This window comes from Falco cherrug, chromosome 7, assembly GCF_023634085.1.
Source record: "Falco cherrug isolate bFalChe1 chromosome 7, bFalChe1.pri, whole genome shotgun sequence".
Taxonomy (NCBI): Eukaryota; Metazoa; Chordata; class Aves; order Falconiformes; family Falconidae; genus Falco; species Falco cherrug.
The window spans coordinates 54,969,349-54,995,270 of record NC_073703.1 but is presented as its reverse complement, the minus strand read 5'-3'; the positions used below and the strand labels follow the sequence as shown (position 1 = coordinate 54,995,270).

Sequence of the window (25,922 nt, the reverse complement as noted above, 5' to 3'; positions counted from 1 at the left end):
TGTATCACACCTTTTATAAGAGGCATTAAGATTAATGGCACTGTAGGCCATTAATGTCATGCTTATATGTTCATTATAAATAAGATGACAGAAAGTAAACTATGATTGTCAATACTGATGACTTTCAGTAAATTAACAGACTTTGTGTAAGAGTGTGAGAGTGCCTTGCAAATGATCAGTTACCACAACTGCAGTAACGTTGGTGATAATGGACAAAGTAAAAAAATGCTATTGAATAAAACAAATTTGATGTGTTTGTTTTCTATTCGTGTGATTTGGCACTTTCAGTAGAATTACATTATGGAAAAGCCATATATCGGTGCATTCACAATGTACATTGTAACAATGACACAAAAGAGGTATGTAACTTCTAATGCAGGAAAACAGAAAAAATGTGATGAGCCCATTGATAAAAGAACTGAAGAAAAACAAAAGTATGAAATGAAGCAAAACAATAACAGAATCTTTGTGTTTTGTTATACTACCAATTTTGTCTTTGTTTCATTTTCTCCCCCTTTGCATTGCCCAGTGAGAAAGCTGCATTTAACTTTTCTTCAGGGTCTGAAGTAAACCCTGAAGGGTGTGAAATTTTGGAATGAATTAGGTAATCTTCCCAGAATTGGGCTCTCTGTGTGTGTGCAAAGTAATCTGGTATTTTATATTTGATGTGTAGTAAATGTTCTGTGGTTATCACGCTTAGGTTTAGCTATCCTGTATTCATATGTAGTGCTAATGGAACTGCTGCCGGAACTGATATTTTAGTGTAGCAAATTTATGGAGTGTAAATTTATGGAGTATTTGTTTCAAAATTCTCCATTCTACAACATAAATGTAGCTTAGAGTGGAAATGATACAGAATATTGTGAATTAAATATGAACATTAAACAAAAGAAAACACAAAAGTTGATAAGTAAGACTGAGGTAGCTGTCAGCTATTTGCTGGCAGTGGGAGCCTTGAAGGGAGAGCAGTTCTGAGCAGTGTTTTGTAAGTGGCTAGTTGCCTTAGAAAAACCCAGAGAAAAAACAGCTTCAGTTTTGGCAAAGACTGGTTGACAAAAGTTTTGAGGGAAAAGATTCAAATTAAAAGATTAAAAAGAGGAATGACATTGTTTTAGAAGATGAATGTCTTATAAGACACAATTCTTTATTATGATATTTAAATGTTGTATAAAGATATCCTTAAATTTCTTGGGAATTGCCTGTTTTGTATACCTTTGATAAGTGTCTCTGTCCTTTAGGTGAGGCATGCTGGTGGACAATACACCCTGCTTCTAAACAAAGGTCAGAAGGAGAAAAAGTTCGAATAGGTGATGATCTTATCCTGGTCAGTGTGTCCTCTGAAAGATACCTGGTAGGTTTGTTTTAGTAAGTGGACACATGGTGGGAAAATACAAAGTACTATGGGGAGTGAGGGAAAACGGTTGGGATTCATATGAATTCAATCTTTCCTAATCTGGGAAATAATGCACTTTTTTCCCCTCAGTGAAAGGCTCCTGCCACCTAGAACCAGACTGTTTCCATGCCTTTATCCTGAGGTGTACTTCAGCATTCTTCATCTTGGGAAGTTTTTATTTATGTAACTGTGGAAGATTTCTAAGCTGCAGCTGGAGTCTGCTGATTAGATCTAGAAAAAAAGTACATTGTAAAAGCTAGTGACTACTAATTTTTAAAGAATATTTGTATACTTGTGGTTTTTTGAGTAATTAATATACTAAATATTTTTCAGTGCATAAATTTCACTGTTTCCTCTTACTGTCATCATATTTCAGCATCTCTCAATGTCAAATGGAAGTATTCAGGTGGATGCCTCCTTTATGCAGACACTCTGGAACGTACATCCTACATGCTCAGGAAGCAATATTACAGAAGGTTTGTAATTTTATTTATTTGGAAATGTATATACTTTAGATTACTTTGTATTGTTTTTCATAAAGAGTGAAAATGAAAAAAAAAAACCTCACCCTTAAAGCATGAAACAAAATAGCTGAATGAAAATAAAGAAAATGAGCACAGGAGAGAATAATAATGGAAGGGAAAACAGGGAAATGCAGATATATCAACTGGTTTAACTGAGAGAAAGCTAAGTGCTGTAACTTTAGAGTAGCAAATCATAAAAAACTTCATGAGAAATGAAAACTGATAGAGCAACAAATAAGTTTGTTGTCTTCAGTTTAATTTTGGGGAGTAGGAGCTGCAGAATAAAGCCAGTAAACAAATTTTGCATAGGATTTTCAATCACCCTGTAACAGAAATAACAGAAGAGAGACAAAGGTACATGCAAAATGGAAAGCAAGTTTCTCATAGTTCCTATTTCAGTCTCTTAGTTGTTTTCTTTAAGGCTATGTGCCCAATATCCTTTCTGGATCTCACAGCCATGCTCCCTTACTGTGTCTCTGTAATAGTCCATGAAAATGAGCTCTCTAAATGCATCCTCTTAATCATCCTAAATCTCACACCACAGGGTTAGGATTTCTTTCTAGGTACTTGACTGCACTTTGCAACCATGTTTGAGAAACGTCACCTTATTCCATTTGAGAAATATCTTGTTCTGTAATGAAAGGCTCATCCACTCAATATTGCTCCTTATTTCAGCGCCATACTCTGTCATTAACACTGTCATCACAGACATTGTACTTCACCTTTGCTGTTCTCTATTCAAAGTATCAGCCCTCCACATTCATGAATGATAAATTTTCTTTAAATCAGGATCATTTTGTACCACTTGCCCCTAAAACTAATCACTTATGATGTGATAATATACAGGATCATAGGAAAAAAAATGGAACTCTAAGGGACCTGAAAGAGATATTGAATTTCCCTGGGATCAGCTATGCTGAGTCTTGATAGAAGTAGACTACCCTGACGCTAGAGACTAGTAGTCACTAGACTTATCTGAACTACGTTTGGGTCCTCCTAATCCCAAGTGATTTAGATCAGCATCCCACAGTGTTTCTGTGCACTGGCCCATAAGAAGCTTATCTGAGTGTGTGTAGGTTTTCATTTTAAGAGCATACGGAATATGGATTTTCCTTGTTATACTTATTGCTTCTGCAAGAAGCAAGCACAAAAGCCATCCTATAGTAAAATTAAAACCTTGTAACAGATGACAAACATAATGAGCTATGCAGAGACATCATGGAAGGTCAGTAGTATATTTTAGATTTCTGTAACAGCAGGGATTTGACAGCTAAATTTCCTAAATACTTCCAGAATCACAGAGTGGATGATGTTGGAAGGGACCTGGTCCAATCACCTGCTCAAGCAGGGCCACCTAGAACAGGTTGCCAAGGCCTATGTCAAGACAGATTTTTAATATCTCCAAGGATGGAGACTCCACAGCTTCTCTGGGCAACCTGTGCCAGTGCTCAGGCACCCTCACTGTGAAAAAGTGTTTCCTGATATTCAGACAGACCATCCTGTATGTCAGTTTGTGCCCATTGCCTCTGGTCCTGACACTGGGCACCACTAAGGGGACCCTTACTTCATACTCTTTAACACTGATAAGATTCTGCCAGAGCCTTCTCTTCTCTAGGTCAAGCAGTCCCAGTTCTCTCAGCTTTTCCTCATGTAAGATGCACCAGTCTCTTAATCATCTTAGTAACCCTTTGCTGTAGTTGGAACCCTAGTACTGTGTAGCTCAGAATTGGACACATAATCCAAAATTCTGTAATTAAAAGAAAAAAATAAAAGTAAAAAGAAAAGGATAAAGTGGGGCAAGCAGAGAAGTAGGTTTTATGTGTGTCAGTTTTTTCCCAGCTACTTAGGCTTAGGTTTATCTGTATATATGCTTTTCAGAATGGTTTATATGAGGGATGATCATATGTCAAAGGACTTAAAAGCCTAGCACAAGTTGAATGGACAAGCTGAGAAAGTGGGATTTCCCAAGTCTAAAATTAGTCTGGAAGTCAGACAACATTCTTTTTGTGACGTATGAAGTGTTTTTGACAGAACATAAATACCAGAAAAGTATTTTTTTTTTTTTTGCATTCCTTCTTTCCTTTGACCTTTGTGTTACATGGCAACAGGATAATTGCCAGTTACTGTTTTCCTTATTTACAAATTTATATTTAATTGGCTGCACAGTATGAAAGTTTCCTTCTACCTTTCCTCCCCTATGTGTGTGTGTTCTTTTAAAAGGAATTAAGTTCACTTACAAGGTCAGAACAGTTTGGACTGAGGGTATGATGAATCATTCTACTCCTACACCATTTTTCCTTGTCTTTTTTTTTTTTTCCTGTGAGGCAAAGTGCCTGGTTTTGACCTGTAGTCTTTGTGTTAAATGGGTTGGAAAGTTAGCTTCCATTAAACTTAATCTGCAGAACCGCTAAGTGTTTTTCTGTCCTCTGTCTCCTGCTGTTGCTGTGTAGTTTTGATTTTGACACAAATTATAAATGTCAGAACAAACTGATGAATTCACCAAATCATTTTGTATTGAGAACATTTCAATTGCATTAAGAGGGAGGAAACTCTGGTATTATATATTTGATTTGGCTTTTACCTAAAACATTCAGTTTTCAAAACAGTAATTGTTGCAGAAGTTTTTGTTTTCCTTTTCTGCCCCAGAATCCTAGTTTGGTTTTTAAATGTTAAGAGATTGGTTTCTTTTTGTCTTCATTTTCAGAAAAAAAATATTCTTAACTGAAAAAGACCCTAAAAAATAATATGTTGTCATACTAAATTTGTTCTTCTTGTTTAATTTCAGTTAGTGAAAATTTTGGAAAGTAGATTTCACCTAGGTCTTTTGAATTTTTAATATTATTTTTGAGAGTGTCATTTCATATTGTTTATGTTTAAGCTAATGAGTAGGTGTGCTATTCTACAGGATATCTTCTTGGTGGGCATGTAGTACGTTTTTTCCATGGCCATGATGAGTGCTTAACAATTCCATCTACAGATCAGAGTGATTCACAGCATAAGTAAGTTGTGGTGCATTTTTATATATTTTTGTTTATACTTAAGACCATTAGTAATTTAGATTGATCTCTTGAGAATTGTATGGATTACATATTTATATGACTGCAAAAGTTTCTCAGCTACTTTGAAGGCAAAGTATTTTTATCAAGTCCTTAGAGAGAATAGCTTAATGGAAATAGCCTAACTTACCAGGGATGCTTGGATTGTGTATAGTGCTCTCACTAATAAGCAGGAAACTTCTGTCCATTCAATTCCATCTATGTAGCTGGGGAGAAGTGAGTCCTACACAGTTTAAAGAGGAGTGAGTGATAAATAATATGTAGCACAAATAAACATAAGAGAATGACCTTCTGAATCTTTTCTGTAGGAAAGTACTTTATGAAACTGGAGGAGCTGGTGTTCGAGCAAGGTCTTTGTGGAGAGTAGAACCCCTTCGAATAAGGTACTGATATTTTTTGAACCTTTTTGTTAGCAACTCTTGTTATGTTAAAATCAATTCCATTGTTGCAGACCATGGGTAATATATTTGTCCTGCTATATGATGTACGTTAATAAGTTAATTATCAAAAATATAATCTACCATAGTATAATCATATGGGGGATGACAGTATTTTAAGACTTTTTTTGGTCTATGTTCCATATCAAAAGCAGTGTTCTATGAGATATGTCTGCTTGAGACATTGCTTCTGTCCAAAAGTAAAATGCTCTCCTAGCTTTCACTATGAATTTTAGAAGCATGAGTGGAAATCAGAACAGTACTATCCTTCATGATTTTGTGGTGATTAACTAGGTGTTTAGATATCTTAATTTGTGGCAAGTGAAATTTCAATACATGCTGTAAAGGTGTATACGTTTTAACTTTGATGGCCTTCTGAACAGTATGTTTGTTTTACTCTTGATGTGTTTGTGATTACAAATGAAATGCTCTCATAACTATCAGAGATGTAGTCCTTTGGAACGTTGAGTCCTCGCTTAGTTTTAATTCTTTTGTTTAAGCAGTCAATTTACACTTTAGTATTTTATAGAAACGTGTAGGATTTTTTTATGGATGCTGTATGTAACACCGTAATAAAACTGAAATCAAAAGCAAAAAGGATTACATGTAGCACATTATATTTTCTGAACATCCTTAAATCCCGAAATAGAAATATTTGCTTACTTCCTAAATTATTTTTTGATGTCTCATGTGTTCAGCTGGAGTGGAAGTCACATCAGATGGGGACAACCTTTCCGTCTTCGACATATTACAACAGGAAAGTACTTGGCTCTGAATGAAGATGAAGGACTTGCAATGTTGGAAAGAGAAAAGTCGGACACAACATCTACTGCCTTTTGTTTTAGAGCATCAAAGGTAAATAACATCAGTACAAATTTGTCTTAAATGTGAAGCACTCAAATACTAGATCTGAGTTGGTTCAATGACTTCATAAGCTATTTGTGATTTCTAAACTGAAGCAATTGATAGGGATTATGCTTTTAAATACAAAGGTAAATAACCTGTGTCAAGAGTAACAAAGGTTTCTTTGAGGAAAAATACAGATTTTATGAACAAATTTTAGGGTAGACTAAACTGTTAACAGGTTAAAAAAACAAGATTGAAAACTAATACTATGTGAGATACACTGCTTTACCATGAATGCTTTAATCATTATAGAAACATTTTAGTTGGACAGAATCTCATTAGGATTTTATTTGTTCCAGCTCTGTTTGTTACAATTGAATTCAATTGAGTTCAGTTCAGTTGAGCAAAATTTTGCCCTTCCTATTCTTTGTGCAGTGTGTTCATAGGTGAACTGCAAGGAAACTGTAGTCAGCAATTTCTAAACCATAAGTTTTCAAGCTGTGCTCTTTAGTGAGATGCTAATGGCATGTTACTAGCCTTTTCATAATTTCCAGCTGAGAAAAAAAAGTACCAGTGACAGAGAATGAGGAAAGATTATGGAGACAGGCAAAATCAACGATTTTTTCTGGAAAAGTGAAAGGTTTTCACACCAAAGATGATGAAAAGTTTTTATGTGCTTTCATGATATTACTTATAGATAGTTGTCATAGCTGGTAAAATACAGGTTTTTTTAAGTATGAGAAGTTACATGTTCCATGTAATTCTGAACTCTGTATGGTCCCTGAAGGGCAGTGAAAATGAATCTTTAAAACTAGATATAGGGTCTTGACAGATGCCAGACTTCTGTTAGTATAATAAAGCAAATTTCAGCATGTTTAAAGTAGCAATGTTTATTTTATTAGTGTGACTGTATACAGTATGCTGAGAATTTTTATTTTAACCAACCAAAATAATTAAAAAACTATAAGGAAATATTCTTAGATTGCTAGATGCTCACCAAATAGTTTCTGGTTCTTTCTTCAGTGTAAAGGCTATGCAGTGTAGATCGTATGTATGATATTGTGCAGGGGCATTTATTACAGCTGTAATTTTTTCCTGTTTTTGGTAAACCGTGGCACACTGGTAAGGATGGTAAGTATGCCAGGAATGCCGCAGTTACTGGTTTAAAATTGTGATCCAGTTCCTATAATGTACTCACTGCCTAATTGGACATCAACTGTCCTGTAATTTCTTGATATTTTAATCTATGAATAGAAATGTATAAATTTTTAGTATATAAATTTTATGTTTATGTTTGCATACTCATAAATATTTTGTTACATTGAATAAACGTACCCTATTGTCTTACTCTTTTTGTTGAGGTGTGCCTCAATGGCACATTACTGAAATTTGTTACAATCCCCCAAATGATTAAGGTGAAGTACAGTAGTAAATAATTATGCAAAAGTCAATAATGGCTGTGTAATGCATTTATCCCTTCTTTTGCATTTGTACATACTGTGGTTGTTAATGTATATTTTTATATGACATACAAGTTCAGTGTCTCATCATCCTAGGATTTGTACTGTCCTATATAGAAAAGAATATTTTTATCTCACAATAGGTTATAAATTTGCTTTTGCCTGTGCCAAGATTAAGAATAGTTGTTTATTGTCTGGGCAGGTGAGAGCTGCACTGGCCCATGGGTAGAGACATTAGTGTTTCCAAAGGTGAGGGGAACAAGCAGTGATAACTCTTCATGAAGAAAGAAAGGTGAGGTTTTTGGAAGTGAATAAACCCCAGAGATTGATCTGGACTGTAATAAGGAAAGGACTCTTAAAGCCAAGTGCTGATCGCGTACAGATTGAGGGGAAAAAGAACTGTAGAACTAATAGACATATTAGATATATGCAAGTGTGATTATCTTAATTTCTGCACATATATGTATTTGTAAACCTTTTTTTTCTCTTGTTCATTTTCTCAATGAAGAAATATTTTCATTTGCCTGGACATTATTGTGGCATGAATTAAGGGAAATTTCAAGGAAACAGTCTGATACCTTCCTATCCAGCTGTGTACAGATCCTTAAAAATAGGGTGCTGGAATACCTGGCTGTTTATGGCCTCCATTCCATTAGAATCATAGAATAATTCTGATTGGAAAGGACCTTGGGAAGTCCAGTCCAGCCTTTACATTGCTGTGGAGTATCCAAAAGGAAATAAAACATTTCTCCATTGAGGTATTCTTTCCAGTTTGAAGCCAGCAAAAGGGATTTTGTGGAAACAAGAGATTATCTTTGCCAGTAAACAGAGCTATGTGGAGTATACCAAATCCCCGAGGCTTCCCAGAAGCCTGTAACACATGACTTCAAGTCTTATTTTTCCAATAGTTGTTACAGAGACCCTCTTGTTGGGAAAGCACACCTTCATCCTCAGTATTGTTACATACCACCTCAGCAGTCTTGTATGTTCCTTCCTTTCCAGAACCTGTGATTGCATTCATAATGTATTTACTTTCACTGTTCTGGTGTCTTTTCCTAGGTGACACTGGAAATCAAAACAGATATTTAAAAATATAAAATTCAAATTAGAGTTTTCCTTAATATGTCCTTACATAAATAAGAATAGAAGGGAGCTTTTGAAAAAGTGAACAAAAATGCTAAAGAACATTATGGTACTGATATCAATGAAAACAGCATAAGCAATAATATGTATTTACTGCAAAATACTGCAAACTAAGCTTATAAGCATCAAAAATAGGTGGAAAACCCCCAAAGTTGTGCCTTTTGTTGAGCTTAATATGAGGCTTACTTTTAACAAAGTTTTAAAATGTCATCCTTTATATTTTAAGGCAACAGTTCTGTAATGCCTTGTGACCACAGAGACCGCAGTTTCCCTACAGCAGATGGAATCCTGTTTTGAAATGGGATGTTCTCATTCCAGCACAGTACTTGGCTCAGTATACTCTGCTGAGCAGAACCTTGAATCTGCTTATGAATTTCTTGGAGAATAAACAAAGTGAAGAGCAAGAGCATATTTAAAAATATTTGTTTATTTAAAAATTGTTGTAGCCCAGAATTAGTATATGAGATTTTATTTTCATAATGATATATACAATTGACAATGAAGAAGTTGTTGGTGTAGTCTGAATAGGTAACATTCTGACACATTCAAAAGTCACAGATGACTCATGCAGAGGGATTTGATATAGTTTTAATACTACTGCCAGCATGTAGCTATCTTAGGGGCTCAACGTGGCATTAGGATGTCGTAATAGTTTAGTAGTAATCATACAGTTTAATTCTTTTTTGAAATAAGATGATAGGTATTACAAAGTCCTTTACCTACAATTATCTCTAAAAGTTCAAGTATTTATTTGTAAGTTCATATTTTACAATTATTGTTTCCCAGTAGGCACTGCATTTCAAATACAGTATTAAGCAATATTTTCTACTTATTTTACATGGCAGGAGAAAGTAGAAGGTAGAATTAAAATAACTCCTTTTTTTTTTTTCTTGCCTGCTGGGGTGCAGAAATGTATACAGCAAAGTGTACAGAGTACAGTAAGCCCACTAGCAAGATAGGTAAGCTCAATGTATCAGTCCTCTGGTCTTATATTTGTAGACCTTTTATCTTTTTCTTTTGTTAAATTAGGGTAGCTACGGCAGTACTTTTAATGCATTAATAGTGTGCAACACCAAAAGATACAATTTTAATTACCTCACATAGGTTAGATTTAATAAGAGTACAGCAATTAAGTTGTCTTACCATTCTTAGATATCTTAAGAGCTTTACATACCCCTAAGAGGTTTTTTCTCTACTATGCTTTTTCAAGATGACTTGTCAAGATGAAAAATCATTGTAAAGACAGTTGGGTTTATTTGTCCTGTTCACATTGCCATTCCTTACCTTCCCTCTATCACGTAGGAATCTATGACTCTGAATTCTCTCATTTTCTAAATCTTGCCCTTCTATTACATTAAATATCTTGTGAAAATTGGTTTTTTTGACAGATTTGCCCCAAGTTCCTTTGTTCATTCCTTTTTTTTAAATTATTTTTTGTTACTGTTATTTTTTTTTTCTTTGCCATCTTCCAGACTCATGATGTGATTTGTTTTCTTTGACTTGATTCATTCATGACCTGAGGGTGTTAAACTAAGAATAGGTTGTGAACAGAGGATTTTGAAGGAGAAAGTGTTTGGATATTTTGCTGCTAACATATGTACGAATATCTAGATAAGAGATGTCTGCCCCCCCCTTGCCCTGATAATCTTTATCTGACTATACTTTTCAGCTGTTAGAAAGTACACCCTCTCTTTGCACACTGCTATCAAATGACTTGGCTGAAATCCTAGAGAAACTGGACAGAGCACAAAGTGCAAAACTTCACGAAGAGGAATTTATGCTGTATTGCTTAAAGTGAGAACAGCCTTCAGTCCCCCAAAATCATTCTAAGGCTTTATTTCTGCGACTTGAAAATTCTTGGTTTTTCTTTACATTTAGTGTTGTTAAAAAGGATGTTTCACACTTTTTTTTTTCTCAAAAATAGTAACCTAATTTGTATAACTTGTTACCACATTATGATTTCTTTCATTGAAATATTCATTGATGCTTGATTCTTGATGCAGACATAATAACTGAGAAAAATTTTTTATTCTTCAGGTTCCTCTGTAAAACAAAATAATTGCTGACAGTTAATGCAATGGTGCTGTTTTACTGTATTTTTCATTTAATAGCCTCACTGTAAATGTGTATTGAAAGAGTTCATCTTTATCTGTACAGGATAGTGCAGTCCACATCAATATGATGTGACATGATTTCCCTAGTCTTGATATTGTAATGTTATCCCCAAGGAATGCCTTGTAATTTCATTCTGCTTCATCTTGACATTATAATGCTATCTGTTTCAACTAAAATTATTGTTGAAATGTGACAGCTAAATTCCATATAAATGAAAATAGATTAGCATAGTTAAAACAGATCTCCTCTTTACTCCACAGATGTTGAACATTCAGTAAACTGAAATGAAATAAGAAAACCTGATATGCATATAATGATTTAAACTGTGTATCAATGTTTAATGTATTTTTTTTACTTAGCAACAAATGAACAAATATCTACGCTGAAGTCCATCAACACTTGAAATCATACAAAAATGATATAATTGAATTAGTGTAATCACACACATGCACATGCATCCATAATTTGCTATTACAGAATTCATTGCATAATTATGTTCTTATTCCTGAATTCAATTTTGAAAGGGAAACTATTTTATTTTAAAGAAAAAAATACTGGCTTTTGTGCTGGAGACTTAAAATCCTCTGGTTATGAATGAAGGCTAAAGGAGAAAAAGGTTGGGCTTAAAAATTGTACTGGGTGTTCGAGCCAAGCATCGAGCAATGCCTTTAAAATAAATTTGAAAGGATCCAATTCCTCTTACAAAGAGGATAAATAGAAAATTAAAATTAATGTAAAAAACCCCTTAGAAATGTAAAAGTAAAATAAATGTAAAAGCCAAATTGTACTTGTTTTAAAAATTAGTATTTTCTTCTTTGCTGGTTGTTGCAATACAGAAGCATTATTCCAAGTAAAGTTTTGAACTGTATATACTATTTATAAGCAAAAAATTCTCTAGCATGAAAGTATTTTAAGTAAACTTCAAAATATGTTTCTGTTTTCTTTTTTGTACTTAAGATAAAATTTGAAAATTTTAGTAATTTTGAGTTCTCCATACTTTAATAAACTGAACCTTCAATTACATCAGTGACTCAACTACTGATTAGGTTAGGTTGAATATTTAAGACTTTTTTTGTTGTATATCTTTACGTGGTAATGCATTTTGCTTGTTTTTTCTGAAATCATGCTTCACATTTAAAATTATTTTTAATCAGAATCTGACTAATTAATTGGATAGAACAGAAATTATGTGAAATGAAATTTAGCTGCATCTTAACAACATAAGTAGCATAAACATTGTTCAGTGTTAGAATGTGTTTCAATACAGAATGCAATGGTTTATCCTGATCTAGTACAGAGGTTAAATGACAGCTTTTATTTTATCTTCTTAGGAGCTAAAAGAAAAGCAGGATTCCAGTCTTAAACGTGACATTGACGGAATGGGAGTCCCAGAAATAAAGTATGGTGATTCAATCTGTTTTGTCCAACATGTGGCCAGTGCCTTATGGCTGACTTACAAGGCACAAGATGCTAAATCAGCACGTTTAGGTCCCTTGAAAAGAAAGGTAATGTTTGAGGGTTTTTTTAAATACTTGTAAAATGAATGTTAGTTGCATAACAGTTTTTGTCTGTCCTGTTTTTTACCATTCTACCAATGTGGCAATTGTGAGTTCAATTGGTTTGTGCTGTTTCATTGAAAATTATGTGAATGATTCATTCTAAAAATGGTAACAACTGTGGATATTAACATAACTATTTAACTGAAGAAAAATTTTGCCACTACAAAATGTATTTAGCTGTTTTTCTTGCCTGAAGAAAATAATAATTTGGGCTCAGTTTTTATTTTTGGCACTTCAGTAAAATATGGAAATACCTGATCTGAATGGTCAAATCACTTTTTTAAAAATCTAAATTTAAATGTTTAAGGGTATAAACTTGTAAGTTATCTTACATCACTGGTGTTTTAGATTTTTGTAATTGAGTGTATTGTATGAAATGGCAATTAAATTTGTTACTTAAGAAGGCCCTAAGAACTTCTCAAGTTTCATAAGGGCTATTAACAAAAAAATTCCGGTCAAAATGTTAGATGTAATTGTGGTGCGGCATGAAGATCTTTCGGCCTTTTGATTATAGGGTACGAGTATATTCTTCATTAGGGGCATATGACCTGTTATCTTTTCAAATTATGTTTATATTTCATTCAGAATTAAGGGGTTTAGCACTAGATTCGCATAACTGCATCATTACCAAATAATTCTTTGATTTTGTATTTATAGATTTTTTACAGCTTGAATCTATCATTAGAACAAAAAAAAAGGAAAAAATGTGTACCCAACCCCTTCACTTCTCAGCAACCTGGCTGGTCAGAGGAATTCTTCTTTGTATGCTAGTCATTCAGTGTTTTCTTGATAAGGGTTTTAATCACACAATGATGGCCTCTTCCTTTCCCATGCCAGCATTGGCTATGGGACTCTGTTTACTCAGAGGGTCCAGTTTTACTTCTTGAAGAGTCAATATGCAGATTCTTCCTCTGTATTCAATGAAGAATTTTGCAATAGCTTCCTGTGAAAAGTAGGTTGTTTTTTTTCCGAGTCTTTTGTTCAGCTGCAAGGGACTAAAGGAACTTCCATGACTGCCTGTCGGATTTATTCTCCTTTCAAACTGTATCATTCATGTTCAAAGAGTCCAGATCTGTTGTTGCCCCCTTAACCTGGGGAATTCTCTCCTGTTAAGTGCCTTCAAACAAACCCAAACATTCTCACTTCCTGTAATTGATATTCCTGTGGAGGCAAGAAACACGTCCTCTGCAAAATGCAGTATTAGACTATAGTTTTGTAAGCAAGTTTAGATATATACATCCCTTTAAATTTCATATCAAATTTATTTTGTAAAGTGAAAGTGAATTTATAGCTTTATATGCATCCTCCACCATCATTTTCTCAGGAGACTTTTCCCTTTTAGTCACTGTAATCCTTCTTGAGCACTTTTTGTAACATGCTTCAGTAGCTCTAGGAGGATTGAGAAATAGCTTATGTTTGCAAGAGGCAAAGGGTGGTTTTTTCACATCACCTAGCTTTTATCACTGGTAGTTGCTGCAAACCTGTAGAAAGGAGGAGACAGCTATGGAATTAGTTCCGTTAAAAAATTCTAAATGCCAAGTAAAAATTTCCATTGTTTGGCTGTGGTGTAGTTTCTAGTATCTAGTTATCATGCTGTCTTTGCAAGACACAAAACACAAAAAGGCATAATTTATGAGGCTTCTGTTGCATGATTTCTGCCAGAATTTTTATCTGTTGTATCTCTCTCTGATATCTTGGTAAGCAAGAGTTCAAGACTTTGCCAGGTAGTGATGGTGTTTACATCAAAATTCTATTCAGCATCCCTGCACCATCCCACATGAATGATGGATGCCTGTCTTTTCAGTTTGAGAGCTTGCTTCTTTGCCAGCTATGCCAGCTATGAACTGCAGAGTTCCAGAATGCTAGAGCTCAGTGAAACGTATGCTACATGTGGATTCACGTTCTGGGAACCATTGCTCAGGGTGTTCATCAAAACCAACGCTCTGCTGTACCTCAACATGCAAGGCAGTGCCAAATTCCCCTTTATACACAGGGAAGTGGTTTATCTGAGGAGCTGGAGTAGGCAGTGCTGGATGCTTCTGGCCATGATCTGCTTAGTGGAGTTCTAAATAGCACTTTCCTGTTGTTGAGTGGTTTTGGATGATTTTAGGTGAGGGTTTTTTGGTCAGAGAAAACAGGGAAGATTAGATCCTTCTAAAAGACTTCTCTCTTCCCTCATCTTTTCCATACTTAGGGAGAAGAGTGCATATCTACCTCACAGAGGTGAAGGTGCAATTACGTTGCAAGGAATGGCAGCATTAATATCCTATTTATCAAATTTTTTTATTTCCTGTAGCATTCCTGTAGCTCCAAAATCTGGAGCTACACGCAGTGACCTGAGGAAATATTATCTGATCGTCAAATGTTTTCTTACTAGTTTTGTGACGGGAAGAACAGTTCTTTAGTTATTGTTTGGTTAAGAGACCCCAGGACTCTTCTTTATGGAAGCAGTGATATTTAAGCTAACAGTCACCCACAGTGTGACTCTACATAAAGAAGTACTTGAACAAAGAGGAATGACCAATATCTAAACCAGTCTGCTTTAAGATAATATTATCAATATTCTCATTCAAAAATGTCTTTCTAGTTTTCTTCAACACCTTTCCATGGATTCTGGGGTCTAGATAAACTCATAAGGTGATGTTTGACTTTTCTAAAAACACTTCCTCAGCACTCTGGAACAGAGTGCGTGTGTACTTTGGAGCCTGCCAAATATAAAAACCCATCACTTTCCGGTGTAACTATATACCAGTTATGTACAAAAAGGTGTTAGTAAATAACCTTCCCATTTGTGGCAGTAACCCCTTGTATAACATTATTAGTTTCTTTGTTAATTCTGAAGGCACTGAATAGTTACCCAGCTAACTGGAAAGTTAGGGAGCAAATTTTTACTATCTCAGAGCTAAAAAATTACATTTTTCAGTGGAGCATTTGGTAAGTTACTCTTGAGCAAAGAAGCAGGATAACTGGCATTTAATTCTTATACAAGTGCTGGAGGATTTTACTATCTCAAACTGATCAAGACTTGTTTTTGTTGTACCCAAAAATTATGCTTGCTTTTTGAGAAATTGGGTATTTACTTAAAGGGGAAAATTAAAAATCTACCAAGGGATCTCTGTTATTGCTTGAAGTTCATATGATGTTCACATCTGTTTCTGTTAATAATCCAACATAATGTGTAAAAAATAGTTAAATGAGTCAGAATTTACTCACAAACGTTGTTACCCCTGTAGCTGCATTGTCATTTTTTTGTTTTGTAACTCATCCTGATACTTGTCAGTAGACTTTTCACGTGTGAGTGTGTAGTAAATGATACTTAAGAAAGTGAATATCCTCCTTCCCTGACAGCCAGAATACAGAAAGAATGACATTTTTTGTTTCAGTTGGAAAATATTTGATAAGTGTATATGTTTCATGAACTGCAGGAGAATAAAGGTACATTAAAATGTCTTCTTTAAATAACTTTTGTGTGAGACTGAAAAATTTGTAATTAATTAGTAAACAGGTGTTCAGATAGTGATTAACAAATAGTAGCTCAGTATATGCAATTACTGTTTTCAATGCAATAATGAAACAAGTTACAAAATATTGAAAAGCACAAAGGCTTTTAAAGTAATCATTGTGATATTTACATTACTGACTTTCAATAGGTTATATTACACCAAGAAGGCCATATGGATGATGGTCTGACCATACAAAGATGTCAGCATGAGGAATCCCAGGCTGCTCGGATCATTCGCAATACTACAAGCTTATTCAGCCAGTTTATAAGGTAGTTGTTACCATCTTACATACAATCATTTTTTGTTTGCTTGATTTTTGAACTGTTCTGAAATGAGAAGAATTTCTCTAACAGAATCCTTATTCCCTGCTTTCTAGTATTTGTATTTAGAAGCTATTAGCAATATATTTTTACTGACTTCATTTTGTAATTTTGGTAAGTAATGCTATTAAAAGATGAAGTAATGCTATAAATAGATGAAATAAAAAGATTATTTATGTGAAATCTAGTACCTTGAAGCCAGAAGCAAATTGGATTATAATCCAGGTTGAAGAAAATATGCTAAATGATCTTAGTGTAACTCCATTAGTAACTATTCTACAGTAGCTAGAACTTCATTATATTCATAAAAGGATTCTTATTTTTCTATTTTTCTTGGTAGACCAAATATTATACCTAACTCTATTCAAGTTTCAGACTGACTGAAAGGAATAATGATGCCTAAGACTGTTCAGATCAAAGCTACGATGGGAAACCATAGTAGCCCCGTCCATGCAAATAAACAGTAGAAGGAAGTAAAAAGATGTCTGGGAGGAGAATAGAAATTTATTGCCTTCAAAATCTGGGCTGAAACATTTTGCCTGTACCTTTTAATCACCCATCCTGTTGATCCTCCTACTTCTGTCTTACCCCTCTGATCATATCTGGAAGATTTAAAGATCAGAGGAGAGGCAGATTTTTCTGGTGAACTGTGTGCTGTGTAACAGATTATATGCAGTCACAATTATTGTAGAAGGCTAACTGTCAGCTGAGAAGGCAAAAGGAATAACTTCTTAACCTCTCTCTCGGTTAAATTTTATGTGAGATTCCTAAATCTCCTGTTTAAACCAACATGTTTATTTGCAGTGGAATGGGTTTATGGGTATTCAGTAACATCATATCAGCAGAGACACAGTGACTATGTCTGATTTTAAGTAATAACTCAAGTTGTGATTCTAAGATTTTAGAATAGAATAAATAGAATTACCTTCTGAGTAGTATTTATCTTCCGAATCTTTGTTGTACTAGAGGGCAACACAGTTAGCAATTATATCTCTGTAAGAATTATCCACTAACTGTATAATAGAACTCAAAAACTGATGTGGAAACAGTGATGGCTATATCCACAGATCCAGACACCAAAGCCCTTGGACACCTGGGCATTGTGAAGCATCCAATATATGAGTACCCTTAGCATGGAGTCAGTACTACAACAGCTAGTAGAAAAACTCAGGGAATTTAAACAATTTAATATGACACCAGATTTGCTCTGTCATAATCTTGATTTATGGAGACAGTTATCTAGAGAGCTGTACTTGTTAAGTACTTGCCTAATATCCTTGCTACACGTGTCAACACAATACCTTTCTTTTAATGGAAAAATAGTCTAGGGCAATAGCAGAACAAATGTGTTGGACATGAATATAATTTAAAGCGGTTTATCTGAATTTGTGTGTTGATGACTGAAGAGCCTTTGCATCCTCAGGACATGTTGAATCTTAATGAACCATTGACAAAATGAGCATGAAAAGATACCATAATTATCACATTTCATCCCTAGTTTTCTTTTGTGGAATCATGCCTGTATGTAAACAGTGTTTTATGGAATAGATTTTCTGAATTAAAAATTGGCTTGCTTTCATCATATTAGTGCACTCACTCCAGCTTAAATTTTTCCTGTCATCTTGAAGTATATGTTGTGCTTAAAAAGGCTTAATTTACTGCATTATCATCTGGCTTGTCAATTTGTACAAAACTGTTCAGAATGTTTTCTGTCACTTACTGGTGTAGCTTAATTTTGACAGACCTTAGTTACTAATAAGTTTGAGACTACACAGAAATAGTTGGAAACGGATTGTTCTGATGAGGGCTTTAGTATTCAGATAGTGAAGAAAAGTATGAAAACTGTCTTACATATGTGGTTGTACTTGACTTTTTGGATAATACCTTAACTAAAATATTTTAAAGTATAATTTTATTATACTATTTCTTTTGTTACTTTTGTTCCCTTTCCCTCATTCTTTAGAGTAAATTGTTCATGACAGTTATCTTGCATTACTAAACTTACATGTTAATAGCTCTTTAACAAGCAGCAAGACAAAGATCTTCAGTTCAGTGAAAGTTCCATGTTTCCTTCACTATAGCTCTTCCATACAATATGTTTTTGTCTGAAGGTTTTTAGGGTAAAATATAATCCTGGGTCAATGCATATTCATTTATAATTGCTGAGATCAATGTGTAAGTACACAATTAGATTGGTAAGAATGAATGTAGTACTGAAGAAACTATTTTTCATAGTGCTTGGCAGAAGTTTTAATTATGATGATAAAGTGGTCATCCTCATATTAATGCCTAATAGATGAAAAAATGAAGAAAAATGAGTTTAGAATTAATTTATTTCCACAGAAACCACCATATGAGACTGTGTTTAAAACATTACTTCTTCAATATCACAAGGGAATCATAGAATGGTTTGGATTGGAAGGGGCCTTAAAGATCATCCAGTTCCAAGGTTGCTCAAGGCTCCATCCAGCCTGGCTTTGAACAGTTCAGGGATGGGACATCTACAGCTTCTCTGGGCAACTTGTGCCAGTGCCTCACCACCCTCACAGTGAAGAATTTCTTTCTTACATCTAATGTAAAGCTACCCGCAGTTTAAAGCCATTCCCCCTTGTCCCATCGCTACATGCCCTTTTAAAACGTCCCTCTCCAGCTTTCTTGTAGGCCTTTTTAGGTGCTGGAAGGCTGCTCTAAGGTCTCACCAGAGCCTTCTCTTCTCCAGGCTGAACAACCCCTTGTATTTCTTGTGCTGAGGATAGAAAAAACAGAGCCACCTCTGCCAGCAGTCGGCTACTCATAGATTATACTATGTTTATAAAAGTGAGTCAGACCTGGAAAAATTAGGTTGTCACCCAAGATTGAGCAAATGCTGGAACAGGAAAGAGACACTATTTTACTGACAACTGAGATTCCTTGAAATATTTTGTATTTTTAAATCCCACCCTTCTTTATTTCCTATATAAAGTTGATACAGAAGACCTAATTAATGGTTAGGATTCCTGATATTTTTGTGGCCTTTGCCTTGAAGTCTGAGGGTGTACAGCCTCAATAATTACTACTGTTTTAGTCCATCTGCACATTATGGCTATATCATTAACAGGATTTAAAGTATCTAAACAAAATCATTTACTGTAAGAAAGGACTTTGGTACATCTTTCATCTCAGTTTCAACTTTTTGCTGACTTATACTGTTTCTTCTGATCATTTTTTAAGTGTTTTTAATCACTCTCCCTCTTTACATCAGCACAGAAAGGGGAACATGATTCCACTTCAGGAAGCCCTGACATCTGGACTTCCAAACAATATGTTTGAATGATTTACAATTCACATTAGCTGTTGCTCATATACATATATCATATGTATAGCACAACTTGATTTAGATACCAACAGAAAATAGGCTGCTACGTAATACTGTAAATTTCAGCGGAGAAAATGAATAATGCTGCCAGACTTTCTTGTTGTTTTCTGTAGTGGAAACAACAGAACACTGTCACCCACTGCCCTGCCTATTGAGGAGATGGCTCAGACTCTGCAAGACCTTATTATTTACTTCCAGCTTCCTGAAGAAGACTTGGAACATGAAGATAAGCAAAGCAAGCTTCGGTCACTCAAAAACAGACAAAATCTATTCAAAGAGGAGGTACAGAGAGAGGAATTGTTGCACTACTTAAATTTTAGGTGTATTGTGTCACAAACATTGAGAACATAAATATTGGCATATAGATGCATGCATATGATTTATAATGTAAAGTTCTGTACCTGATATATATGGATATAGATATAGGCTGTAATGCCACATGATAAATTGCTCTTAGGTATTTTTCACTTCCACACTTAATCACAGGCCACAAGCTCTTTCTTACAAAATTCAGTCCTAATACTTCTCAGCATCTTTAAACAGACGTCATTTTTTAAAAGAAATTATTCTTTTTTTAAAGAAACAAATCTGTTTTCTCTCTATGAAGTTATACATTCTGGATACCCCAAATGAATAATAAAACTTGGGATCAATGTTAATGTTATTTCTGACATCTTTCCTGTCACCAGGGTGTGAAACAGCACCTTTTTATCTCTAGAAACTGGAAGAATGCTAGTTTTAGAGAAGGATATGTATTACATGACTGTAGAATTGTTCTTTTCTGAAAATGGAATTATTACACTTCTGTATAAATAGGAAATATATTTCACTATGTTTTTAGACAAGTTTGGACTGCTTACAGGTTTTCAATAGCATTTTAGTCTCCAATCAAACTGAAGATAAGCATCTATTCCGGTCTTTGAACTTGTTTGTTTTACAGATATTATTTGATAGTAAAATTTCCACCTTTTTTTATTCAACAGAAGCTCATTTGTATATAAATTTAAAGTGTGGGGCTTTTTTCTATGCAAGGAAGATTTTATGTAAAAAAAGAGTATTAACAAAAATTATAAATGCCTTTATTGTCAGCTTTGTTTATTCCTTATGTTTTATGTACTTAATGAGTAAGAAACAGTGGAGAATCGTTCTCTTAAATGGATGCTTCTGATACAGAAAAATACACATTCAAATCTAGTAAGCATAATAGTTTGGGTTTTTTTTATTCAAAGATGTTGCAACTTTTGAATGTGTACAAGAAATAATCTTTTAAAAGGAAAACAACAAATGCTTTTTCATGTAGAGTTTGCTTTCCTCTCTGTCTTATGCATTTAGGGAATGCTGGCACTAGTTTTGAATTGCATTGATCGCTTGAATGACTACAACAGTGCAGCTCATTTTGCAGGAATTGCAAGAGAAGAACTTGGCTCAGCGTGGAAAGAAATTTTGAATCTCCTTTATAAATTATTAGGTAAGTTCTTCAATGATCTACTTATGTAAAAATACAGGATGTGTATTCTTTATATTCTGCTTGCTGCTTCACCACCAAAGAATACTTTGTGTGTTATTCATTCTATCATGTAAATTACATGATTTCTTCAATATACTTACTGATATTTATTATAGAGGATAGTGTACGGAGCAACGAAGCAGCAGAAAAAGAAATCTCAGCTAGGAAAAAGACTGGTGCAGCATGCCAAATGCATTTTTTATTATTATTTAAATGTACCTGTGGTATGCAAATAGGTGTGAATTATTATTTTAAAAATTAAAAAACTAGAAAACAGTCTTTATATATGAAGTTGAAGAGAAGCCCAAAAGCAATAGTCAGAACTTGTAGGTCTACTGAATCCATGTTTGTAATTTGAGACTTAGAGTTAAATGTTAATAAAAATAATATATAAAACAGAAATTTTTTTTTTTTTTCAATTTCAGTGCAATGCTTTCTAGATCAAACTGCTTCTGCATTGTAAGGCCAAAATATGTATATGTGTATTCCTTTAAGTCACTAATATGTTGCCTGAGTTCTGTAATTCCTTTTATAGGAGAACCTCGTCTTCTGGTGGAGTTAAAATACATTCTACTTCCATAACAAAGAAAGTTAGTCCCAAACCATAGTAAAATACGCAAGTCATGAGTTAGGACAAGTATAAAACCAATGAGGGGGAGTGCTTTGAAGCATGATGTTATTCACATATCAAAGACAGGCAGGTATTTCCAGTGAAGCCTTCTCATTCCTTTAAAAAGTAATGAGATACCGTTGCCTGTATTTTACCACAATCTTATGAGTTTAAACAAAAGTAGGATGAAAGAAACTTCTTCAGTGCTATGTAGACTTTCTCAGATTTTGTCATGATTTTCTTCTGCAGGTATATCTTGAATGCAATTATTGTGATATAATAAATATTAAGTTAATACTTCATAATAAAAAATCCTTGACAATTGTATAAAAAAGGCTGCTTGTTTGTTTTTCTATGGTCAGTAATAACTTCAAGAAGGAAAAAAAGCAGTATGGCTTGAAATGCTTGAATGCTGATTAAATTTCAAAGTGTGGTCAAATAACATTGTGTTCTGCACTGCTGAAGACTAAAAACTATCCAATCTATAACATGTTTTAATCAGAGATCAAGAAAAAGCACATAAGTAAAGATTAATAAAGAGCAGTACACCCAGCCTGCACTTGAGCTTAAACTTCTGCATATGATCCTCCCACTCATTGGTAGGATCAGATAGAAAAAGAGGCATTATAGCCTCTTGATCATGGCAGTGCTTGACATTTGCATCAAACAAGTGATAGATAATTTCTAATTAAATTTAACAATAAAAACAACATAAATAAAACCTATTTTCTGCTGAAATTCTTGATTATCCATTAGACCCCTGTCAACTTCAAAAACTACATGCCCTTTAGAAATTGTCCGTTGCTGATACTCAAATTAATGAAAATCTTAATTCTTTATTACTGTAACATATATGTATTTAGGATTTGTTTATTTATTATGTTGGGAAGTTGTTATAAAAACTGTATTAAAATATGTATGATTAACATTGGTGACTTAAAACAGAAATCTTCTAATACAAAATTATACCTTCTGGGTTTTTTTCCAGCTGCTCTCATTCGTGGCAACAGAAATAATTGTACCCAGTTTTCCAGTAACCTTGATTGGCTAATAAGTAAATTGGACAGATTAGAATCTTCCTCAGGTGAGACTCACTTTCATAAATGTAGGTTAGCTATCAATACACTACACACAGCTGTCTCAAATTATAAATGTCAGAGCAGTTTTCCTTGAAAACAGCATGAATTAGAAAACAAATACACTGTTTGGGTTTTTTGTGTGTTTTTTTTTTTTTTTTAATTGAGCAAAGTATTACATTTAAACAAACATTTTTTTGGCATTTTTTGTTTCCATACACTTGGTATGTGCAATACCAGGTCCGATGAATGTTGAATGTGACTTCAGTGAATTAATGGATTTGGTCAAACAGTATCAAGACTGCTGTCCGATTGCTGTTGAGTAACACCAGAGTTATTTGTGGGCACAAGTACAAATAACATGTGTGTGTATATATATACTTTTTTTTCATTATGGTATGTTCAACACTCCCTGCCAAAACCTTTATATCTCTCTCCCTGAAAAGGAGCTAAACTTGCATTTTTCTCAAATGGTTTTAAAATTGTGGCCATTTTCAAAAGCAAATAGAAATTAACAGCTTAGTAATGCATTTATGTATAGTGTAGTTCAAATCATAGTCGTATCAATACTCTTTAAAAGTGTTCTCATTCTCTTTTTATACTGGAAAAAAGATTGCATCTCTAAAATATTTTGTTATTTACTGAGCTTTTAGATTGTGTTCAGTTGTGCAGGTGATTTAATGACAGCATTATTTCTGTGGCCTTCATACAGGTATTTTGGAAGTGTTGCACTGCATCTTGATTGAAAGCCCAGAAGCTTTAAATTTAATAGCTGAGGAGCATATCAAATCCATTATTTCATTGTTGGATAAACATGGACGCAATTACAAGGTATGTTTTGGAAATCTAAGGATATATTGATAATCTTACAGTAATTTTGAAAGAAAAACGGAGAAATGCCTACATGGAAATATGGGATTCTAGTGCCTTTTAATGAATAAAATAACCTTGAAGTACATCTGCAAAATTGCTTTGTTGAGATAAAAGAAGTGTGACATATAGTTGCTTTTCAGTTTCAAATACAGAAAATATGTATGAAAAGCAAATAGTTTAAAAATATTGATAACCAGTCAGAACTTTGGTTTTGTTGAGAAAATGAAGCATTCTGATGATAGTAAGCACATGGACAGAGTAGCTTGCTTGTGATGCAGGGCTCTGCAGAAGCAGTGAACTACCATTGTTGTATCCGCAGAAAGAAAGAATTAAATTCTTCAAAGTTATTCCTAACTTGAGTTATTATTATTATCAGTAGCAGAAAAGAGCAAAGTAAAATGAGAAGTCAGAAAAATAATCCAAATATCTGAAAACACAGGTGTTCAGAAGAAAGAAAAAACCCCTGAGTTATACCAGAAGAAGTAATGGTGGAAATTAATTTAGACATCAATGTGCAATTTATTATGACAGAAGAAGGTGAAAACAGTTTCTGGCTGCGATCAGGATGACATCACAACACAGAGGAGAATATAGTTTTATGTGTGATTTTCTGATGTGAGTTTCCTTACTCAATTAAAATTTTATTTGAAAGACTGATAACCTGGAGGAAGATCAAAGAAAGTTTTAATAAGCTGAAATTACTGATTTACAGAAGGTAATTTGGACAACCTAAACAACTGCAGTTATGGAGAAGGAAAGAAGTATTTTTAAGCATGGTTAAGGAGTATGAGCTGATAAAAGCAGGCATAAGAAAAAAGTTGAAATGACAGTTGTAAGTTTAGTTTACTATTTTTAGCTGCTAGCAAGATTATTGTGGTGGTTACCTGCAAAGAGAGATTTTCAGCCAGGGCATCTTAATCTCACCTCATAGTGAGAATTTAAAGCAGTAAAGGAAAGTATTTATTGTATACAGGAGAAGAATTAGACTGTGTAACAGCTTTATGGATTTCCATTTGTAGTGTTTTTGACTAAATATCAGTAATTAATGAAATAATGTGAAGTAATGAATTTATTTGATGCTCTGGAAACAGTATGCCTTGTTCTCCCACTAAATTAAAAATTCTGTTGTGGTTTAGGAAATGAGAAACAGTAATATTATTAATGAAAATTGTCCTGGAAATTATGATTTGAATGATTTTTTTTAAAAAATGAAAAACATTGTGTCAGAAATATGGTCAGTGAGTACACAGAGATTATGTAAACAGTTTATATGTAAATTCTGAGTTACTGTTAATCGTTAATCATTAATGTTATTAAGACACTTTACAGCTGAGTACTGGTCAGAGTTTCTGTGGTTATTTAAGTTACTACCTCTATTCTTCTGCTGTGTTTTCTGCCCAGTAACAGAGGTGGTGGAAAGGAAAATGCATGGGGTGGAACACAGCAAAGTTCACAGTATATTAAACTGCTGTTGAGGGTGGGTTTGTGCTAATCCATTAGGCAGAGAACTTGGTGGCTAAAATAGATGTTCCGTTCTGCTGCTCCTTGCATTGTACAACAGTTTCTAAAATGTTAATCAACTGTGAAGATGGTTCTTTGTTTTGGACATGGTGTGTAAGAGTCTACGCCATTTGGGCTCATTGCTCAATGATTGCTTGTCAAAGCTCCAGTGCATCTTTAAGCTTTTATGTTTTTTTGCAAAAGTGTGCAGCTTTGTCCCTCAGCATTAAACAACACTATGTTACTGTGGTCTCTCTTCCAAAATCTTTTGCTCCGGTAATCCATGGGAGAATTATGTCAATCTCTTTCACTTTTCAGACCGTTACAAAAAAAAAAAAAAAAAAAAAAAGGCAAGCTGAAATTTTAGAATAAAATCTTCCTGAAACTCTCTTTCACTTTATAATGAGTTCTTGTTTTTCATTTAAAAAATAAATGGATTACTTCTTATATTGAAAACATGCTTTCAGAACAGATTCATAAGCAGTCTGAGAATTACAGCTGAGAATTGTCCACTAATTTTGTTCAGAATGGTATTTGAGCTGCAGTAATTTCTCAAATAATTTTATTTTACATTTCAGATTTTTATTAAGATTTAATGTAAAAAAATTTAAAGAGTTGCCATATAGCTGTTGTAGCTTTGCTTTT

The 25,922-nt window shown here is 34.0% G+C and overlaps 1 protein-coding gene across 1 annotated transcript in view; it reads left to right on the top strand.

Annotated features, from left to right (window-relative positions):
- RYR3 (ryanodine receptor 3) overlaps window positions 1-25,922 on the top strand; it is a 233,215-nt gene that overhangs the window by 61,245 nt on the left and 146,048 nt on the right. Inside the window, exons 7-17 of the mRNA XM_055716387.1 lie at window positions 1,239-1,351; window positions 1,770-1,869; window positions 4,823-4,916; window positions 5,282-5,356; window positions 6,109-6,265; window positions 12,306-12,479; window positions 16,184-16,305; window positions 19,825-19,993; window positions 21,044-21,179; window positions 22,817-22,912; window positions 23,617-23,735. Coding sequence (XP_055572362.1) covers window positions 1,239-1,351; window positions 1,770-1,869; window positions 4,823-4,916; window positions 5,282-5,356; window positions 6,109-6,265; window positions 12,306-12,479; window positions 16,184-16,305; window positions 19,825-19,993; window positions 21,044-21,179; window positions 22,817-22,912; window positions 23,617-23,735 — 1,355 coding nt within the window. The remainder of the gene's footprint in view (window positions 1-1,238; window positions 1,352-1,769; window positions 1,870-4,822; window positions 4,917-5,281; window positions 5,357-6,108; window positions 6,266-12,305; window positions 12,480-16,183; window positions 16,306-19,824; window positions 19,994-21,043; window positions 21,180-22,816; window positions 22,913-23,616; window positions 23,736-25,922) is intronic.